This window comes from Pollicipes pollicipes, unplaced genomic scaffold (genome assembly GCF_011947565.3).
Source record: "Pollicipes pollicipes isolate AB1234 unplaced genomic scaffold, Ppol_2.1 Scaffold_4881;HRSCAF=5763_pilon_pilon_pilon, whole genome shotgun sequence".
NCBI lineage: Eukaryota > Metazoa > Arthropoda > Thecostraca > Pollicipedomorpha > Pollicipedidae > Pollicipes > Pollicipes pollicipes.
Window position 1 is genome coordinate 55,991,629 of NW_023596576.1, and position 19,486 is coordinate 56,011,114.

The following is a 19,486-nucleotide window of genomic DNA, read 5'->3' on the forward strand; positions in this document are numbered from 1 at the left end:
CGCGCCAGAACGCGCGCGCGCGCGCGGCGCCGCCGGGCCGCCACTCGACAAGAACGCAACCCGAGCCAAAGACTGCGCCGGCGCGGCTGGATGTTGGTCGGCTGTCGGCGCCGCCGCCGCGGTGTCGGCCTGCCCTCCTCCGCCGGAGGGGCGCGCCCCGCGCCCCTCTGCCCGCCGGAACGGCTCGCTCTGGCGCCCCCGCCGGCGCGCTGCGTCGCTCTCGCTCTCTCCACCGCCGGCCGGGCGGGGTGGCGCGCGCCGCAGCGGGCGCCACTCGGGCCGCCCGCGCGCGCTCTCCGTCTCCGCTGGTTCGGCCGTCCGCCGCCAGGTGGCTGCCGCGTCCTCGGCGCGCGCGCGCGCCGCCGGAGATGGACCTGAGGTCTGTTCCTTGGCCGCGGAAACTCGCTGGCCGGGCCGTGTTCGTGGGCCACCGATGTTCTCAGTAGGGCTGCGAGGAGACGTCGACACGTCAGCATAGCCCGGCGCGGCCGGACCGGGCCGGGCCGGGCCAAGCCGAACAGAACATGGTCCCCGGTGCGACGAGGCCAATGACGTAGCTCAGTCAGCCGGTCAGGGCTACACACGGCTAAACACGGCCCCGCCGAGCCGATGGCTGGATGGCAAAGCAGCAAGCTATCCAATTCGGTGGCCTTTTCCCTGCTGCCTTCGAACGCTACAGTCCGGATGCTCAATGCATTAGATACACAACCCTGATGAATAAACACGAAAATGCACACAGGCCGTCCCGGCACGGCTCACAAATATTTCGCATTTGACATTTGACATGAAAAGGATTCCACATTTGAAGATATTGAAATAAGCACCAGATATGATGAAATAAACCCACTTATAACTACTAGGATACTTTTAAGTGGAAAAAGATGCTCTAGACAGTATAATTTTCCTGTTTAGTAAATATGTTCCTCAATATATCGTTGTTTGATTACGTCATCCTTCTTTGCACGCTGATTGAGAGGCAATTGACGGTCGCCATACTTGGAAATCCTGCTTACGAACGACAGAAAGCAACGACCCGACCATTATATTTTCATTGACCCTGACCGCCGCATGATCAAAGGAGTGGCAGAATGTGAATGACGTTATTATGGTGTCATGGATGCCTGGGTGACCCTATAATAGTCTCCCCCAAGGAGTCTACACATCTTCGCGGGCGTGTGGCTCAGCAAATAGGAGGGTTCAGGTCTTAAGGACAGGGCTGTGAACTGCACCGAACACTATCCAAGATGCCTATTTCAGTTCAAAACCTCGCACAAAGGTGGAACACCCCCTTTCATCCCAACTGAACCTCGGCGGTGCCTCCACGCCTGGCCGTCCCCTTTCCAAACACGACAGACGGCCGACACATTCACAATCGGCTGTTGGTGGGGCCGCCGCCAAGCAATACAAAACATCCGGCAGATGACCGCACAGACAGCGGGAAAAACCAGCGCGGTCGAAACAGGAAATAACGCATCGCTTCCAGATAACGACGGAAACTATCAGATGCCAGACTCAGGTAAAGCGGTGAGGACATCCCACAACAACGCAACGCATGGAGCACGGCCACTGAGCCGCCCACCATGCGTTGCGTTATTGCGCCACCACGTCACACCGTGCAGTGAGCTGCTGGCGCCTCTGAACAGCGCCGACCCCGGCTGTCGGCGGGCCCCACCTGGGAGAATGGCGCGCCCTGAGAGGCGCCCGGCAGAAAGGCGCTGCGGTCGCCCTGGTAGGTGGAGTCCTGCGACAGCAGGCCGTCCGCCTGCGAGTGGAACTCGCCCATGGCGTACGGGTCCTGCGACAGCTCCGGCTGCGACAGGCCCGGCTGCGACAGGCTGAAGCCGCCGCCCGGCTGCGACATCGACTGCAACGACGCCGGCGCGGGGTCAGTGGCCGGCCGGAGACTCCCGCCAACACCGGACCCGCGCAGCGTGTACCGGACGAATCCGCGCCAGGTCACGCTCCGCATGCACGGGACACACCAACTCGCCTATGTTATGCGTGAGCTGTACCCGCCTGTGACATGGTCTGAGTGAGCTGGACCCGCCTGTGATATGGTCCGCGTGAGCTGGACCCGCCTGTGGCATGGTCTGCGTGAGCTGGACCCGCCTGGACATGTTCTGCGTGAGCTGGACCCGCCTGTGGCATGTTCTGCGTGAGCTGGACCCACCTGTGACATGTTCTGCGTGAGCTGGACCCGCCTGTGACATGGTCTGCGTGAGCTGGACCCGCCTGGACATGTTCTGCGTGAGCTGGACCCGCCTGTGGCATGTTCTGCGTGAGCTGGACCCGCCTGTGGCATGTTCTGCGTGAGCTGGACCCACCTGTGACATGTTCTGCGTGAGCTGGACCCACCTGTGACATGTTCTGCGTGAGCTGGACCCGCCTGTGACATGTTCTGCGTGAGCTGGACCCACCTGTGACATGTTCTGCGTGAGCTGGACCCGCCTGTGACATACTCTGCGTGAGCTGGACCCGCCTGTGACATGTTCTGTGTGAGCTGGACCCACCTGTGACATGGTCTGCGTGAGCTGGACCCACCTGACATGTTCTGCGTGAGCTGGACGCGCCTGTGACATGTTCTGCGTGAGCTGGACCCACCTGTGACATGTTCTGCGTGAGCTGGACGCCGGCCTGCTGGGTGTACGGCTGGGTGCCGTCCTGGCTGTAGCCCTGCTGCGACAGGCCCTGCGAGCCCTGCGAGCCCACCGGGCCGGCGCTGGGGCGGCCGCCGCGGCCCCGGCGCATGCCGCCCCGACCTCGGCCGGCGTCCCGACCTGACGGTAACGTCACAACCACACGTCACGCGTCACGCTGTGCACGCGGCTGGCGGCGTCGAAGCCGCGTCAGGTCACAGTCACAGACACAGACACAAACACAGACGAAAAGAAAAGAAAAGAAAACTGCTGAGCGAGGTTCGTTCCATGGACCCCTGAGCTGGAACGGCTGAGCGCGCCGTCACTCCCCCACAGACGGCCGAAGGGCATGACGTCAGTGGCTTCCGCAACCAAAGATCACTGTTCAAATGTGCCACCCAATTTCTATGCATCGTAACGCACTTATGACAACCACCACGCGTTCAGTGAGCATAAAACCTGGCGACTTCAAAACAGACGACCGGCTCCATCGCAAGTCCCGTTAAATCAATATAACCCCCCATCCCCCCCCCCCCCCCTGGGGCGCCTCCGCCGGCGGCGCCTGGCACAGCGCGGCCACTCACCCTGCATGCTCTGCTGGTGCTGGTTGAAGAAGCGCGGCGGGATGTGCGACATGTTCATGAACATGCTGACCGGCAGCGACACGTTGAGCGCCGCCTGCGCGTGCTCGGGCGATATGTAGCCCATCGGGTCGTGGGTGCGCGAGAAGTCCACCATACCCATGCCTGGCGGCGGCGCGCGGGATCAGTCGGCGGCCGGCTCGGCCGCGAGACGGGGCCGCCCCACGTGCGCTCGGCACGGGCGGCTGCAACGACAAATCGCCGGCCTTGGCGGTACCGGGGCCCCCCCTGTCAACTTCACTGAGTCATTGCCCGGCTGCTACTGTCAGCCTAGGAGTCACTCGCTGTGCCTTCAAATTTGTAATGGAAGGAGCCTATTACTCACTCGCTATGCCTTTATGAGTGTAATGGAAGGCACACATTTCATCGAGGACATGTTACTTCATGATGTGATCAGCCTGATAATCATAGCTTTGCTGTTACGGAACTGTGGACTAGCAGTCTTACAGAAATGGCGTGACGACGAGCGTCTCCAGGACCAATGTGGGGACAGATGAGAGGCGCGGCCGGGAGGCACACATCTGACCGCAACAGTTCCACCAACGCGAAGCAACACATAGGAGAGCTCGGCGCGCACACTCGGCATGAGCTTGGGACAGCCGCGGCCGGTCGTCGGCTGTCCGCCGCGCCGGAAGCTCGGGCGCGGCGGGACATCCGACCACGCGTTCCTGCGACCCCTCGGGCGCCGCGGGACAGCCGACCACGCGTTCCTGCGACCGCTCGGGCGCCGCGGGACAGCCGACCACGCGTTCCTGCGACCCCTCGGGCGCCGCGGGACAGCCGACCACGCGTTCCTGCGACCGCTCGGGCGCCGCGGGACAGCCGACCACGCGTTCCTGCGACCGCTCGGGCGCCGCGGGACAGCCGACCACGCGTTCCTGCGACCGCTCGGGCGCCGCGGGACAGCCGACCACGCGTTCCTGCGACCGCTCGGGCGCCGCGGGACAGCCGACCACGCGTTCCTGCGACCCCTCGGGCGCCGCGGGACAGCCGACCACTCGCTCCTGCGACCCCTCGGGCGTTAAAGACAGCCGACCACTCGCTCCTGCGACCCCTCGGGCGTTAAAGACAGCCGACCACTCGCTCCTGCGACCCCTCGGGCGCCGCAGGACAGCCGACCACTCGCTCCTGCGACCCCTCGGGCGTTAAAGACAGCCGACCACTCGCTCCTGCGACCCCTCGGGCGCCGCGGGACAGCCGACCACGCGCTCCTGCGGCCCCTCGGGCGGTAAAGACAGCCGACCACTCGCTCCTGCGACCCCTCGGGCGCCGCGGGACGGCCGGCCACGCACGCGCTCCTGCGGCCCCTCGGGCGCCGCAGGACATCCCACCACGCGCCCCTGCGAACCCTCGTGTGCTGCGTGGGTTGTCGACAACGCGCACCAGACGCCATGCCACCACGATCAGTAATCAGACCATCAAATCAGTCACCCTGATTCGCGCGACGCCGGTGTCACTCCAATCGCAATGTACCGTGCACTTCACGAAACGGGAGCCAAAGCGTGCGAACCGTTCCGTTTTCCCCGTATGACCAGTGGCCGTCACGGACGGCGACACCGCCAGCCACGGTCGTTGGCCGACGCGCCCTGATACGTCTGGGCGCGGCGAGTGTCCAGCTGGTCAGACACACGTGCGGCAGAGGCATCAGGAGTACATCGTACTGGACATAAATCAGACATGCGATTGGACCCCTCCCCCACAAAATCCAACGACGCTATAAACAATGAACCCAATTTGATCCTGGATCTACGCCTTTGGGATCTAGGCTCGTCATGAGCCCACGATCCCACGCATGTGATATGCGTGTCATATCAGGCATGTGCGTGTTCTTCATGCGAGCGGTACCGTCGTCACCAAACTGCTGACATGTAAAACAGTTGAACGCGTAATGCTCCCAATGAGTCCGAATGAGACATCACTACTCCACAAGAAGTCAATACACGAATCACCGGCGCCTCCCGAGCCAGGCGGCCCCTGAGCCCACACTGACCAGCCCGGCGATGACCTGGGCTCTGGCTGTCTCCCTGGCGGGGCCGCACGCCGCCGCCGAGCACGCCACCCACCTCGGCCCATGTAGGGGTTGGCCATGCCGTTCATCTGGCCGCTGCGGTCGTACATGCTGCCGGGCACCATTGCCTGGCGAGCGTCGTAGGTGGTCGTGCGCATGAAGTGCTGGCCCGGGTTGATGGTGTTCACCAGCGTGCGCGGCTTGGTGAACTGCAGCACCGGGCGGCCGTCAACGGAGGTGCACCGTCTCAGCCACAGGCCGGCGCGAATCGGTCAATTCCGGCGTAGCTCGCGCCGCACGCGGGTCAAGGTCTTTCTGGACCCGTGTGGAGACGGGTCCAGAACTCCGAACGGGTACGTAACTCTGAACGGGTACGTAACTCTAAACGGGTACGTAGCTCTGAACGGGTACGTAGCCCTGAACGAGTACGTAGCTCTGAGCGGGTACGTAACTCTGAACCGGTACGCAGCTCTGAACGGGTACGTAACTCTGAACTGGTAAGTAGCTCTGGACGGGTACGTCACTCTGAATGGGTGAGCGGGTACGTAACTCCGAGCGGGTACGTAACTATGAGCGGGTACGTAACTCCGAGCGGGTACGCAACCCTGAACGAGTACGCAACTCTGAAGCATATGTGAAGTGCGGCGCTATACCCGTCAGAGAACGCGCGCGTGTTAACCGCCCTGAGGTGTACTTCACCAGCCGCACTGCCTGGTCAGGCGTCAAGGCCTTGTGGGCTCCTGATCCTGCTCCTGAAGTCCACCCACCTGGATCATGGATTCCTTGAAGCTGTTGAGCGTGCCCTCCACCAGCACCTTCTGCTCCTTGTAGAAGGTCAACAGGTGGTTCCACAGCGGCTGCTTGGAGAGCACCTTCGGGTTGCCGATGATAATGATGCCGAACCTGAGAAAAGATTCGCGACGTGCGATGGCTTTCGTCGTAACAGCCCACATGACGAGGACATTTCCGTGTCATCGGTATCAATCTCACTGCAGCAAATAGCTACCTTGGTCAGAAAATGCTGAGCACATATTTCGCCACACCTGACAGCTTACGCAGATACAGCCAGCGGTCCTGTAGTCGAATAGGAGCTCCGGCACGGGGCTGCTCGGGTCCCCCCCCCCCCCCGTGCCACAGTGGCGTCCTGTCGCCGTACGCTGACCAGGGTCACTGGCGTGACGCGTGTCAGCGCCATACTCGTACGCCGCCCCCTTAACGTCACCGAACTGCCTCGTGTCAGGGTCACGTTCACAGGGCCGCCGCTTACAGCGGGGTCACTGACCTGGCACGTGTCAGGGCCACGTTCAGGCGGCGCGGGTCGTTCAGGAAGCCGATGCCCTGGTGCTCGTTGGAGCGCACGCACGACATGATGATCACGTCCTTCTCGCGACCCTAAAACAACACGCAGCTGTTACCACGGCGTGCGTTTGTTCGCACAGCTTCAAATCCACACTCAGAACGGGGTAGAGATCTGGACTTCTGCATGTAGCCAATCCTGAACAAACACAGCAAAACACGCCGGTGAGAATAAAACGCTACCTCCGTGTTGTCACTGTCACGGCGCTAACCCCTGCTGTCGAACACTGGTCTAGTGGACGGGCAGCCGTCAGACACGGCTCCCAGCCCGTTAGACCGGCCCTCACCAGACGAGCCCGACGCGGCATAAAGCCCACACAGGTGACATGATGGAACCAAATAACACACCGCCAATCCTGAGGTCGAGAACCGCCGCCTTCGGCTGAGACGCGAAGCACGTCGGCAGATTATGTCACTGCACATGCACCACAAAGCGGAACAGGCAGGAATCGCGCTACAGGCTGACACCTATTCTATCACATGTGGGACTATGGTAATATCCACAGAAAAACGCCAAGGAATCGCTGACTTACTGACACATCTCGTCGTAAAGATAAAATTGTAGCATTCACAAGCATACAGTCTGACAAACTAAGTGACAGCATTTCATACCATTCCCACCAGATTGCGTCCAGCCAAACGCCTGCAGGCCCGGCCCCAGCAGCGCTCCCGCCAGCCGGCCGCGTCCGCGTGCTCACCTGGAAGGCGTCCACGCTGGCCACCTCCACCTCCTGGTACAGCTTGGCATGCAGCGAGCCCTGGTACTGCATGTTGGTGACCAGGTAGCTGCGCTGTCCCTCGTACGGCGTGATGACGCCGATCTGCTCCGGCTTGAGGCCGGCCTTCAGGAAGCGCGTCACCACCTTCTCGACGTTGGCCGCCTCGGTGCGGTTCAGGTAAGAGGTGCCCGAGCCGGCGATCTCCTCCTGGCCCGACGTCACGAAGAAGAACATGGGCGTGTCCGGCTGCGGCCACGGGAAGTCCACCGCCTTCAGCTTCCGCTCGTCTGCCGGCGGGGGCGCAGAGCGGGGTCACGGCCAGCCGGACGTGTGGACGAGGTGTGTCGCACGAGGCAGACCGGTCTCACGTCGCCGGCCGTGTCAGTGGCGCCGAGGGTGGGGACCTCCCGGACCTCTCCGCCGGCCGGTGGAGAGATCTGGCTTGTACGCGCGGCCGGCGTGTCTCAGCACGGTGTGCGGCACAATCGTCGCTTGCGAGCTACTCCAGCGACGTACACGCAACCAGCGGTGTCAGAACCGCACAAATAACATACCTCGCCTTTATGCTGTTGGATCGACTCGACTCCAAGGGTACCTCGGTGGCGTCCTCTTACGGGAAGCGAGAGCTGCATTTATACTGATCTGACGTCACTTGATGCGGTACCGATGTCATTGCGCGTGTCGGCGAGTAACCAACGAAGCGCGACGTCACAGGAACGCGTCAGACCAGCACCCACAGACTAATCGGTCCCCTGCGCGTGGCCCACGCATAGAAAACGCACAGCCCACCAGCCAGCTTCTCCACCGATAGATGACTCCCGCGGCGCCTCCCCCGCTCCCGGGTGGAGCCAGCCGGTGCCCGCCAGCCGCCACCGCCGCCGGGACACCCGGCCCGGACCCGGCACTGCCCCGTCCCTGGCCCAGCCCGGCCCCACGTCACCCACCGGGCACGACGCCGTTCTGCAGGCTGCCCTCGTAGAAGAAGTCGGAGGGGAAGCGGCTGAGCGCCGGGTGCATACGGTACTGCACCTCCAGGCGGAACGGCCGGATGCCCAGCACCACCAGACGCTCGAACAGCGACTGCGAGAGGCCGGCGCGCGCCGCCTGCTTACACATCACCACCGGCCCCAGCTGGCAGTGGTCTCCCACCAGGATCAGCTGCCGGGAGCCAGACAGACTCACGTCAGGAGCGGGACACACGCATCAGAACCATGACATACACATCAGGAGCGCGACTCAAGCCAACAGCATGCCATACATGCCAGGAGCGGACCACACACGTCAGGCATCGGTTCGGGGCCCGTGACGGGACCGGCCAGTCAGCTGCACGGTCTCCAGAGCGGCGAACCACCCGCACCACAGCCGGGCTTGACGGAGCCCGCACGGCCGCACACTGCATCACTTGGCAGCCCCACATAACGGTCCGGCCATACCGGTTCTATGCAGTATTTCCCCCAGCCTTGGGAGTGACCGCGGCCACGTCTCGCGTGCGACCCACCCACCCACACACGCACACGCGCAAGCGCACGCACACACACACACACACACACACACACACACACACACACACACACACATACACACACGCATACACATACACACGCACGCCCACATACCCACGCACGCACGCACGCACGCACGCACGCACGCACGCACGCACGCACGCACGCACGCACGCACGCACGCACGCACGCACGCACACACACACACACACACACACACACACACACACACACACACACACACACACACACACACACACACACACAAACTCGGCAGCTTCCCCGCACCATCCGCGCTGCTTCTGCGACCTGTCGCCGGCGCCGACCCCGCCGCTAAAGCCCGCCCCGTCACCATCGGCCTCCCCGGGCTCCGGCGGCGGCCCGGCCAACCGAGGCGACGCGCCGGCTGACCTGTTTGGCGCCCAGCACCACCGGCACCATGCACTCGGGCTCCGTGGCCTGCATGCTCTCGTCGATGAGAATGGACTGGAAGCGGAGTCGAGCGAGCCGCGGGTCGCCGGCGCCCACGCACGTGCAGCAGATCACGTCGGCCGCCTCCAGCAGCTCCTGCCGGCCGGCACAGGCGCAGGTCAGGTCAGCGGTCCGACCTATGCCCGCTGTTGGCCACGGAGAGACCCTGTCTCGTCTCTACACGACATCCGCAGTCGCGTCACGGAGGCCTCTTGCGCCATGTTTTCAGCAGCTGATAACATCCAAAACGAGGTTGCGATTATGCTCCTTGCATTATTTCCCTACATGAAAATCGTACCGGAATATGAATATCCTAAGGTCTCGACTCGGAGCACGTATAGACACTTTGTCCAGAGGTGGCGCGCACCTTTTCGGCCGTCTTCTTGAGGATGCGGAAGCGCTTCTCGTCGGCGGCGGACAGCTCGCCAGCCTCGTCCATCAGCTGCTGCAGCTTCAGCAGCTCACCAGAGCTGAAGCAGAACGGCCGGGTGATGGGGCGGATCGGTTCTGGGCGGCGGCAATGGAAGCGTGCGGCGCGAGTCGATCGGGCGGTCGTAGCACACGCACGAGATCATTATCCCAATACACAATAACCACAATTAGCACGACGCGCATTGGCTATGCTGTTGTAGAACCTGACCTGCATTGTAGACATCTTCCCATAAACTCCTCGATAAACCACTTCATCAACCAATATGCAACACAATTATTCTTCCCGAACTCACCAAACGTCCTCGCATGCCTGCATTACCATTCACGCTGACAGCGATGGGACTCTGGTTGTGGCAGCACTGGCACATCCAGACTACTGAGGGAGGGAAGGTCCTGCGGCGACCGGCTCTGTGACCCGCCGCGCGCACGACCGACCGCATGAGCCGGACTGACCTGGGCAGGTTGCGGACCTGGATGTGCAGCGCCAGGTACGACACAGGACTGTCGATGGCCTCGCGCGACTTGGCGCACACGCGCACCACCTTGAGCCCCGTCTGGTGGATCTTCTCCGTCAGCTGGTCCACGGCGATGTTGGACGGCGCGCACACCTGCCGGCGCGCAGCACGCCGCGGTCAGCGGCGACGAAACGGGCGGCGATCCTTTTTGTCAGCAGCGCGACTGCCGATTCGTTGGCAGGCCGGTGCGCAGAACACACAGAGCTGACACAACGTCCGATACACCTCAGGCTCAGCTGGCTCAGCTGATCCAAAACATGACAGGGTACGTCAGGGTGACACGGCGTTTCAACAGACGGCGGTTACTACCGTGACACCCATGCGGGTAGCCTGAAGATACGCGCACCTTATCACGAACAGGACAGATATCTAGACTGCACCGCGGACCAAACTGCGTCGGAGGAGCCCGAGAAAGGGCGCGCCGCCACGGCGGCGGCCGGCACGCACCAGCACGCTGCCGTGGGTCTGCTTGACCAGGTGGTACACGATGGTGGCCGAGGTGACCGTCTTGCCGGTGCCGGGCGGGCCCTGGATCAGTGACAGTGGACGCTGAAGGGCCGACTTGACGGCGAACACCTGCCGGGCGGCGACACAGTGGTAACGTCAGAGTCAGGCCAACACCTGTCGGCCGGCGGCGCAGACGTCAGGTCAGTGGTCGGCGACACAGCAGCCAGGTCAGGGTCGGGCCAACACCTGTCGGCCGGCCACACAGCCGTCAGGTCAGGGGTCGGCGACACAGCAGCCAGGTCAGGGGTCGGCGACACAGCAGCCAGGTCAGGGTCGGGCCAACACCTGTCGGCCGGCGACACAGCCGTCAGGTCAGGATCGGGCACGGTCACCGAGACACACGAACAGCTGGCGTGGCGACAGACCCCCCCCCCCCCCCCCTCCTTCCCACCCCCGCCACACCACACTCGAGCGACGGCCATGTGTGAGGCAGTGTCGCGGCGACAGACGCCGGGCTCGTGCGATGACGGTCCCAGCGTACATCCGCTGCCCTCTGTGGTCCGGTGCTCCTGGCCCCACTGGCTCGCCGAGGCCCAAACGACCGTCTCACACATGGCACGACAGAACGCGCTCGCTCTCCATCGACGCGCGGTGCCGACATCCACGTGGCGCGCCGTCAAACAGGATCTCAAGGTTCCCACTTCGCTTCAAAGAAGGCGCCACCATTGTGACGAAACAGGTCTGATGTAAGTGGAAATCGATGCAAATCCATGACACACGGCATGCAGATTTAACCACGTACAAACTATGCAACAATGCAAACTCCGGACTGGACGGCGACCTGGAAACGATGCGCTACAACAGGATCCGAACTATTTCAGCTTGACATGGACCAACCCGCCTTCAGCTGCGCCCGTGTGGGGTTGATTTCGCCAGACAGGGTTCGGGCTCAAAACCGGCTAGACCTGCCATCACGGCTGTAAACTGGAAACAGATGACGCCAACAGGTTCCCACCTGGGCTCAACGGACACCAGCACGGTTGTCACATGGAATCCACTGTCGCCGACACGGTTCCCACACGGGATCAACTGACACACACACACAGTTGTATACTGGAGCCAGCTGGCCGTCATACGGTCCTGAGCTGACCCCAGTCGACCTGAGCGCGGCACTAACCTGGGACCGGTTCAGCTCGGGCAGGTTGGGCGCCGAGAAGTGTTTGGGCAGGTGGCAGCGGAAGAGGACCTCGTCGATCTCGTGGCCCAACAGCCGGTGGTAGATGTAAGACGACACCGACTGGTCGTCCACGGCGAACTTCTTCAGCGCCGCCTGCATTCTGTGGCACAGAGGGTGACGCGGCTGTCGGCCACTCCTGCATGGCGGCTTACAGTCGGCCAGCGCCGGGGTTCAAACGCGGTCACTCGTCCCCAGACGCATACCGGCAGCCCTGATGTTGAGTGTAACACTGGCCTCGTGCTGCAAGCTGCTGTTGCGACAGTACGAAATCACGAAGAAAATATATCAGACCTGGGAACAGCCAAGTTAACAACAATCCGTCGTGATACGCTGCGTGTGGATACTCGGTTTGGACACGTTCACTGTCACCACAGGGCGGATGGCGACTAAGGACGGTCGGTAGCGGACCCCACGCACAGGGACGCACGGGGAGCGGACCCCACACGCAGGGACGCATGGGGAGCGTAGCCCGCGCACAGGGACGCACAGGGAGCTAACCCTGCGCACAGGGACGTCCAGGGGGCGGACCCCACGCACAGGGACGCACAGGGGGCGGACCCCACGCACAGGGACGTCCAGGGGGCGGACCCCACGCACAGGGATGCACAGGGAGCGGATCCGACGCGGGAGGACGCACAGGGGCCGCGGCTCACCTGTCGAACGAGGTGGACTTCCAGACGAAGTCGACCACGAAGTTGTGTGTGCACTCCAGCGGGATGCCCGAGTTGTTCTTGAGCTCGATGCCGACCTCGTCGCCGTGGTTGTCGGACACCTTGATGACGTGGCCGACGCCCGACCAGGGCTTGTGCATCTCCCCCAGGTAGCGGATGCGCAGCTCGTCGCCGTGCATCAGACGCATGTCTGCCGTCACGGACGCGCCGTCGGCCACGGGTCAAGGCGCGCAGCGCCACACGCGCAGCGCAGCACGCAGCGCCAGCGCTCGTGCCACCGCATGAGTCAATTGGACGATAAGGCAACATGTACAGGTACACATGGACGATAAGGTGTATGGATAATTATGGACGATAGTGTACCAATAATCCATTGTGTTTCAGAGTTTAATGCCAGATGAAAAGCCCACAAGTTTTTTCATAACTGTCACGTGTGCTACGGTGACCGACAAGAGAAGCATATTGTTTAAATCAAAAGGCAGTGTTATCTGTATCCTGCCAAAAAATACAAAAGCCCTACAAAGCTGGAATACAAAGAGACTGATGCAACTGCTCTAAATTTAGTGGTTGCTGCATGCACTGTATCTTTCAAAGCACAATAAAAATTGTGGCGTGTCCTGGGAGCAACATGAGTGCTCCCAATCCCCAATTTGGCCAGGGCAGAGCCACTGACCTCCATCAGTCTTGGCCATGCTGAAGTAGGCGATGGTCTTCTTGTTGAGCCCCTGGTCCCAGCGCACCTCGATGTTATCCTGCGTCTGCGACTCCTTCAGCTTCTTGTCATAGTCTGCTTCCAGCTTCACCAGCGGGCCAAAGATGTTCTGGTACTGGTAGCCGTCCTCGTATCTGCAGTACGTTGGCGGAGGGTTCACAGCACAGTACACACATGTTGACTGACGTTCATTCAACACCAGACAAAAATTATTAGAAACTCTTGCCTGCAATGGTGTACATCAAACTGGGTATGATCATAAAGAGAGGCTTATTCCCACGGCATCTCGCTCCACAGATCATATGTATGCTCCCAAATCAACATGGAGGTTTTTCGTTGACATGATGCGCTTTCGGACCGATCTATGGACTATCAGCTTGTATGACTTAGTGATACCTGAGCAGGACTTGGTTGGGATCCTCGTCCACACCCGGCTTCTCCAAGTCCTGGAAGGTGGCGTCCACATTGTCCTTCCACAGCTCCTCCAGCTTGTTGATCTGCTGGGCGGAGATCTGGCGGGCGCGCAGCTGCTCCTGCTCCGAGGGCACCTTCACAAGCCACGAGAGGAAGCTCCGGTCCAGGATCAGTGGCTTCCACTGTTCCGGATCCCTGTGACAGGCGAAGCGGTCACCGCAATGCAGCTAATCGCTCCATGCCAAGTGGCTTATCATACACTCTCGATGTATGTCAGAAATTACGAGGCCCACGAATGGGTAACGCAGCCAGGCAGTTGTGAAACACGAAGTACGTAGCGAGTCTCAGCTAAGCCAATAAGACAAAGCCAGTACGCTTCTGAGTTCGCGTGAGCCCATGCAAACCAGTCAGCGACATCCGGTACCACCAGTGGAAGTCATCCGATTATCGGCAGTTTTCGGATGAGGTGACTTTGGAGGGCTGAAAGACCCATCAGCCACACGTGCATGGGCCACTGGCGCGAGCTCGCCGCCGCTGGACCGCTTCCGTGGCCTGATGGCACACGAAGGTTCGGCTACCATCGCCAGGCCCCGCTCAGCGCTAGACAAGACGATATCTGTGGCCAGCCTCCAGCCCACAGCCTGCTGGCCCTGCGCCGGGCAGTGGCCGACGGCGGCAGCGGCGGTCCGACCTACCAGTTGACGTCGCGGAGGGCTGTCTGCGCGGCGCACGGCTGCCGACACAGCAGCACCACCACCGAGTTGGCCTTGGCCGGGATGAAGCCCATCACGAACACGTTCCGCACGCCGCACGAGTAGCACTCGAGCACCGTCTCGCCCAGCGGGCCGTTCCTGTGCAGGGTCACCTCCTGCGGACGGACAGACGGATGGACGGACGGACGGTCAGGCGCCGGCGCAGGGGAGGCACTGGCCCCTCGGGCAGGCTCCTTCAGTTGGGGCATCACTGGACGCGGGCCACGCGCCGGGCGACCGGCGAATTATGCTTCTTTTGGACACAAGAGTTAAAAGCATAGACTGTGCACTTAGCCTGACTGAACATGTCAAACGGCCACTGGAGCAATAATTACAAAACAGCAAACACTGACCTCGTGGCACGAGCTCATCGATCACGGTCACGCCACACACGGATCGGAAATCCGCCCAGTCGACCACAATAATTCATACACAAACGGGAGCGACGCAAGTGAAATACCGGTCTGGTACCGATGGCTAACACATGTCAAACGCCATCGCCAGCTAAAACGACTGCTCACCTTCAACCTTTCTGTAAGAAACATCTCACCTGGAAGACAGTGGAGCATTGCCAGCACAGTCACCGGCGGGAGGCACCCAGACCCCGACGCATCTCACCCCGCGCAGCAGCGAGCGCGCGCCGCCGGCCGTTCGGAGTCTCACCTTGTGCTTGGCCCGCACCAGATGGTTGACGATGTGCGAGCCGGACGTGTTGCCGCGACCGTTGCAGAACCAGCGTTTGCAGATGTTGCACATGACCACGCAGCCGGGGTCGTGGATGCCGCAGTACTTGCACGCGTGCGCCGGCAGCTCCTGTGCGACGACGAGCGGAGCGGTCACGACAGACCAATTAAGGGAACGACTTATAAACGAGCGATAACCGAAGCTAGCGCTCTCAAAACTCAACGCGAATACGTACCATCACCCACGGGTAATGACCAAATGCTACACTTTATCAAACTGTTGCTGATAAGGATATCTGTATTTTTATCGTCGCTGATTAGGATTATCTGTACTCCTAGGCATCCAAAGAGAGCATTCACGCCGGTACGCACAAACGCACGCACACACGCAAACACGCACCCACACCCACACCTGTGTGCACATGCACTCACATGTGCGTGTGTCACGGGCTATAGACCGCTAAGACTGGCATACTAACCATCATCTAATGAAATGGTAACAGGCACCCGGCTAATCTTGACCTTTCTCCCCATAAAATAAAACAGACCTTGATGTCAAAAACAGTACTCTCAGCTGTGGCAAAATCATCACATGTCTGCACTCTAACTTTGATTTGTTTCCTCACCTGCCTATTTTGCATGTGGTGGAAAGTCATAAAAAAACACCACCCTCCAGTTGACCTCAGCTTAGAGCTCTGCCTACCAATCACTGTAAACTGTGCTTTGCATCTCCCTGTCTTTCTCCCAAATGCACTACATGGAAAAGGTCAGCACCACATCTGATAGCACAGTCCAGACAGTTCACCCATAGTTCTGGAAATTCAGAGAAGTGGGAGGGAGCATTTACCACAAAAAGCAGCTTGCTGCTGCACAGCTACAATGGCTGATGAGTGAAATATGACTGTCATTCAGTGGTAACTGGCTTTCACAAACAGTACAAACAGATGCATACATGTACATGATAGATGATAACTGTCAACTAAAGCCCAATGACAATCTTGAAGACCCTGAGCTCATGCTGCCCTTGCCCAAGCTAAAGCCAACCTTATTGTAGAAACCATCTTCATCTTCCTCTTCAAACTGGAGCTCCCCAAGCTGTGATGTCACTTGACTGATGTCTCCATTCAGGCTTTGGCCATTCAACTGCAACGTCACAATAATAAAGAATATATGTGACAACACCCTGAGATGCATCACCAATGCAGGGCATGGCTCAGAACTTGCAGAACACTGATATTTTAAGAATCTGTCATTAACCAATCCAGTTGCTAAGACTTAATCTTAACTGCATATGTTAAGTTTATCAAGCATTAGTAGGAGCAAAAGGATAGCACAACTGAATGAAGACATGCCAAATTTTGTTCTTGCATTAAGCCTTGAGGTTTTGCATTTAAATTAGACAGGACATACAATGCAGCACTTACATATCTATGATAAGCTTTTGTTGACAGCAAAAAATGTGGACAACCCATTTGGGCATTGGAATAACATGGATTATCTTTTCCTTAGGTAGGCATTTGTTAGAGTCACACACATACAAGCCTGCCCACATAAATGAGAGAGTGGGGATTATTTAGATTTTTATCAACTTCTGTCTTGAAGGGATCCTCAGACACAACTTTATGCCACTGCATATATGGCCCTAAAAAGGTGTGATTGTGTGTTTTCAGGGCGTTTCGGCATCGGGGCCATTTTGCGCCCTAAAAAGGTTTTAAGGAATGCATGGAACTGGTTCCTTGCACTCCAGTTGTAGCATGCATAACATACTGGCATGTGTTGCTAACCATTACATGTAAAAACTGCCAGCTTCACATGAAAGGTGCATTAAATTTCTATGGCAACCAAATTTTGGATTTTGTTGCAAACATTGCTTTTGATGTCTCCTCCACATAAGTTTCCCAAAGGTACCACGCAAACAACTTCCAATGAAGTGGTTGATCACCAAAAAAACTGGAACAAGCATGACATGCCATGGTGCCATTGCTAAAAGATTCTCCAGGCATCTGCATTATGTGCCACAGCTAAGTGATTTTGGGAGCAGCAGTAGCTCATGATTTACACACCCAACCTTTTAAAACTCAAGCTCTGATTAGTTTCATCAGCAACCTTAGCCTGTTGCCTACATTGATCAGTAAGGGGATTTGGCTTACCAAAACAGCTTTAAGTAATGTCAACCATGCTAACCAGTTATCTGCACTGCATACTATTCACCCACCACAGGCCGAAGGGCTGAACAAAAGCATGGCTCGGGCCTACCAAAACCATATTTATCTAATATTAACCTTAAGAAAACATATTTTAATTTAGGAGAGTAGTTTTAAATCATAACAAATATTGCACACTTGAAATAAGACCTCTTGTGTACTTTCTTGCAGTCTCTACCTAAAAATGGCAGTCTGCAATATATTTATTCACTGCACTAGGCATCTACATAATATTTGTGCTCTAAACCCCATGCTTGCATGCCCCAAACTTAAGCCAGGACAATACCCTGAACTTTCAAAGTACCTTTGCAAGAATCATATGATTGAGACATTCTTGCCCACAATTACCCTCAAAAGATCAAAATTCCCTGAAACATTAACTCTTTATGTAATGAAAGTAGTTGAGAGCTCAAGCCTAGCCCTGAGCACTTAGACTGAATGACATATGTGCAGTGCAGTTTTTGCTGTGATATTGCTGCCATCATTATATTATGGACCATACTGAAACCAGCACTAGTGCACCCATAATGCCAGTGAATTTAAGCAGACTGATGCTTTTCAGAATTATTATGATGGAAGCCCCTGCCACAGCACAGTAAGAGTGCAACACAAATTACTAGGTAATAACCAGACACATGATTAGACCCCCTCAGACAATTTTTTGAGGACCCCATTTTTTGAAGCATCTCCTAGGTACCTAGCAATTAAGTGATCAAGACAGAGATAAAAATAAGTGGGTTTCTTACCTGTGAGGCCAAGTCAATCTGGGAAGCAAGAGTTTGACTCTGGGATGGCACTGTGAAATCTGTGAAGTCAAATTCTGAACCCTGTGTATCTGCTCCCAGCATGTCATTTTCATCAGGTTCCAGGAAACTCAATGGTTGAGAGCTTCCATTGAACGTATCTTCGCTCATTGTTGCTGATGGAGTGCAGCCTACTCGAAGCAGCGCAGCTCAGGTCGTATCAGCCCCTTAGTAGACCGAAACAATAGGTATTGAGCACCACCGGCTGTTCCACTTTCATACTGCACCCTACGCAGGGCAACTTTCAGATTGTTGCGGAAACAGCCCAAATGCTGAACACCCGCTTAGGGCGCAGAAACCAACGGGTCACGGCCCCGCAGCCACCCAAAGCCCGACCCAGATCACAAAAGATGGTATTGCGCGTAGTGCGACGCAAATCATACGTTCGCCACGTTCGCCAGCCTCGTAAGGCAACGGGACTAACAAAAAGACTGCCAAAAATTACATGCTTCTTCGTTCTCGAGGCCTGTGGATGCGTGGTCAGCGTGTGTTATCTATTGCGAGCACTAAAATTAAAACAATAGTTCATTTTAAGGTACAGAAGACTCCAGCTTCACGAAGCACTGCAATTTATCTGTTAAGGACGTCTTCATCTGACTGAAGCTTGAAACCATTACAAGGACTTATAGCGACTTCACGCTCTCAATCAAGAAATCTTCAAATCCTCTTTCCTCTTTCAAAAACATTTGAAAGCCCATCCGGCCGCATTGAGTTACCTGACATTTAAGACATCTGTGCCGAGGTCATTCCCTTCGCTGGGGAAAGAAGCAATCGTCAGAAGTTGTGGCTGCTTGGGTACCACGTCCTACCAAACGAAGACAAATGCACGTCAAGCCGTCCCAAAAAGCCTCTTTTCCCAGGGGACAGGGGCGTATGTAGGGAGTGAGGGGCAGATAGACTCATGTGCCGCACCCTTCCCTTGGGAGTCGCCGACCAAGGCTTGGTTGCAGAGTCCGAAGGAACCGAGGGTTGACCAGGGGTCGTTTTCAGGGATCCGGGACTAAAGCTTGGACCTTAGCGCCCATCAGTTAATGTTACGTGTCGGTGTGTGCCCTTTAGGACCCATTTTCCACGCAAGGACACGGTCGGAGAGCACGATTTTCTTCGGTCGTGGCCCATGAAACAGTGAGTGGTCCCTGCCTTGTTCAGGGGCCCAAAGTGCTTTACAAGAGATCCTATATTGACGACGTTCTAGGCACATTTTCTGAACAAGGACAGTACCGCAGACGACAGAAGGTCTTCTGACCATGAAGCAATGAAATGGAAGTTTCCTCTGACCATGA

The 19,486-nt window shown here is 58.1% G+C and overlaps 1 protein-coding gene across 1 annotated transcript; it reads right to left on the minus strand.

Moving 5' to 3' along the window:
- Positions 1 to 359: 359 nt before the first annotated feature.
- LOC119100794 (regulator of nonsense transcripts 1) lies at positions 360 to 18,554 on the minus strand. Its single transcript, XM_037223932.1, has 21 exons — positions 18,147 to 18,554; positions 16,241 to 16,339; positions 15,177 to 15,326; positions 14,457 to 14,629; positions 13,744 to 13,956; positions 13,309 to 13,481; positions 12,618 to 12,825; positions 11,905 to 12,064; positions 10,728 to 10,856; positions 10,219 to 10,373; positions 9,701 to 9,803; positions 9,274 to 9,429; positions 8,305 to 8,518; positions 7,340 to 7,647; positions 6,568 to 6,677; positions 6,053 to 6,188; positions 5,341 to 5,494; positions 3,221 to 3,382; positions 2,602 to 2,777; positions 1,673 to 1,864; positions 360 to 448 (listed from the first exon to the last, which is right to left on the minus strand). The coding sequence occupies exons 1-21, from the start codon at positions 18,312 to 18,314 to the stop codon at positions 440 to 442; spliced, it is 3,348 nt and encodes a 1,115-aa protein (XP_037079827.1). The 5' UTR covers positions 18,315 to 18,554; the 3' UTR covers positions 360 to 439.
- Positions 18,555 to 19,486: the final 932 nt, after the last annotated feature.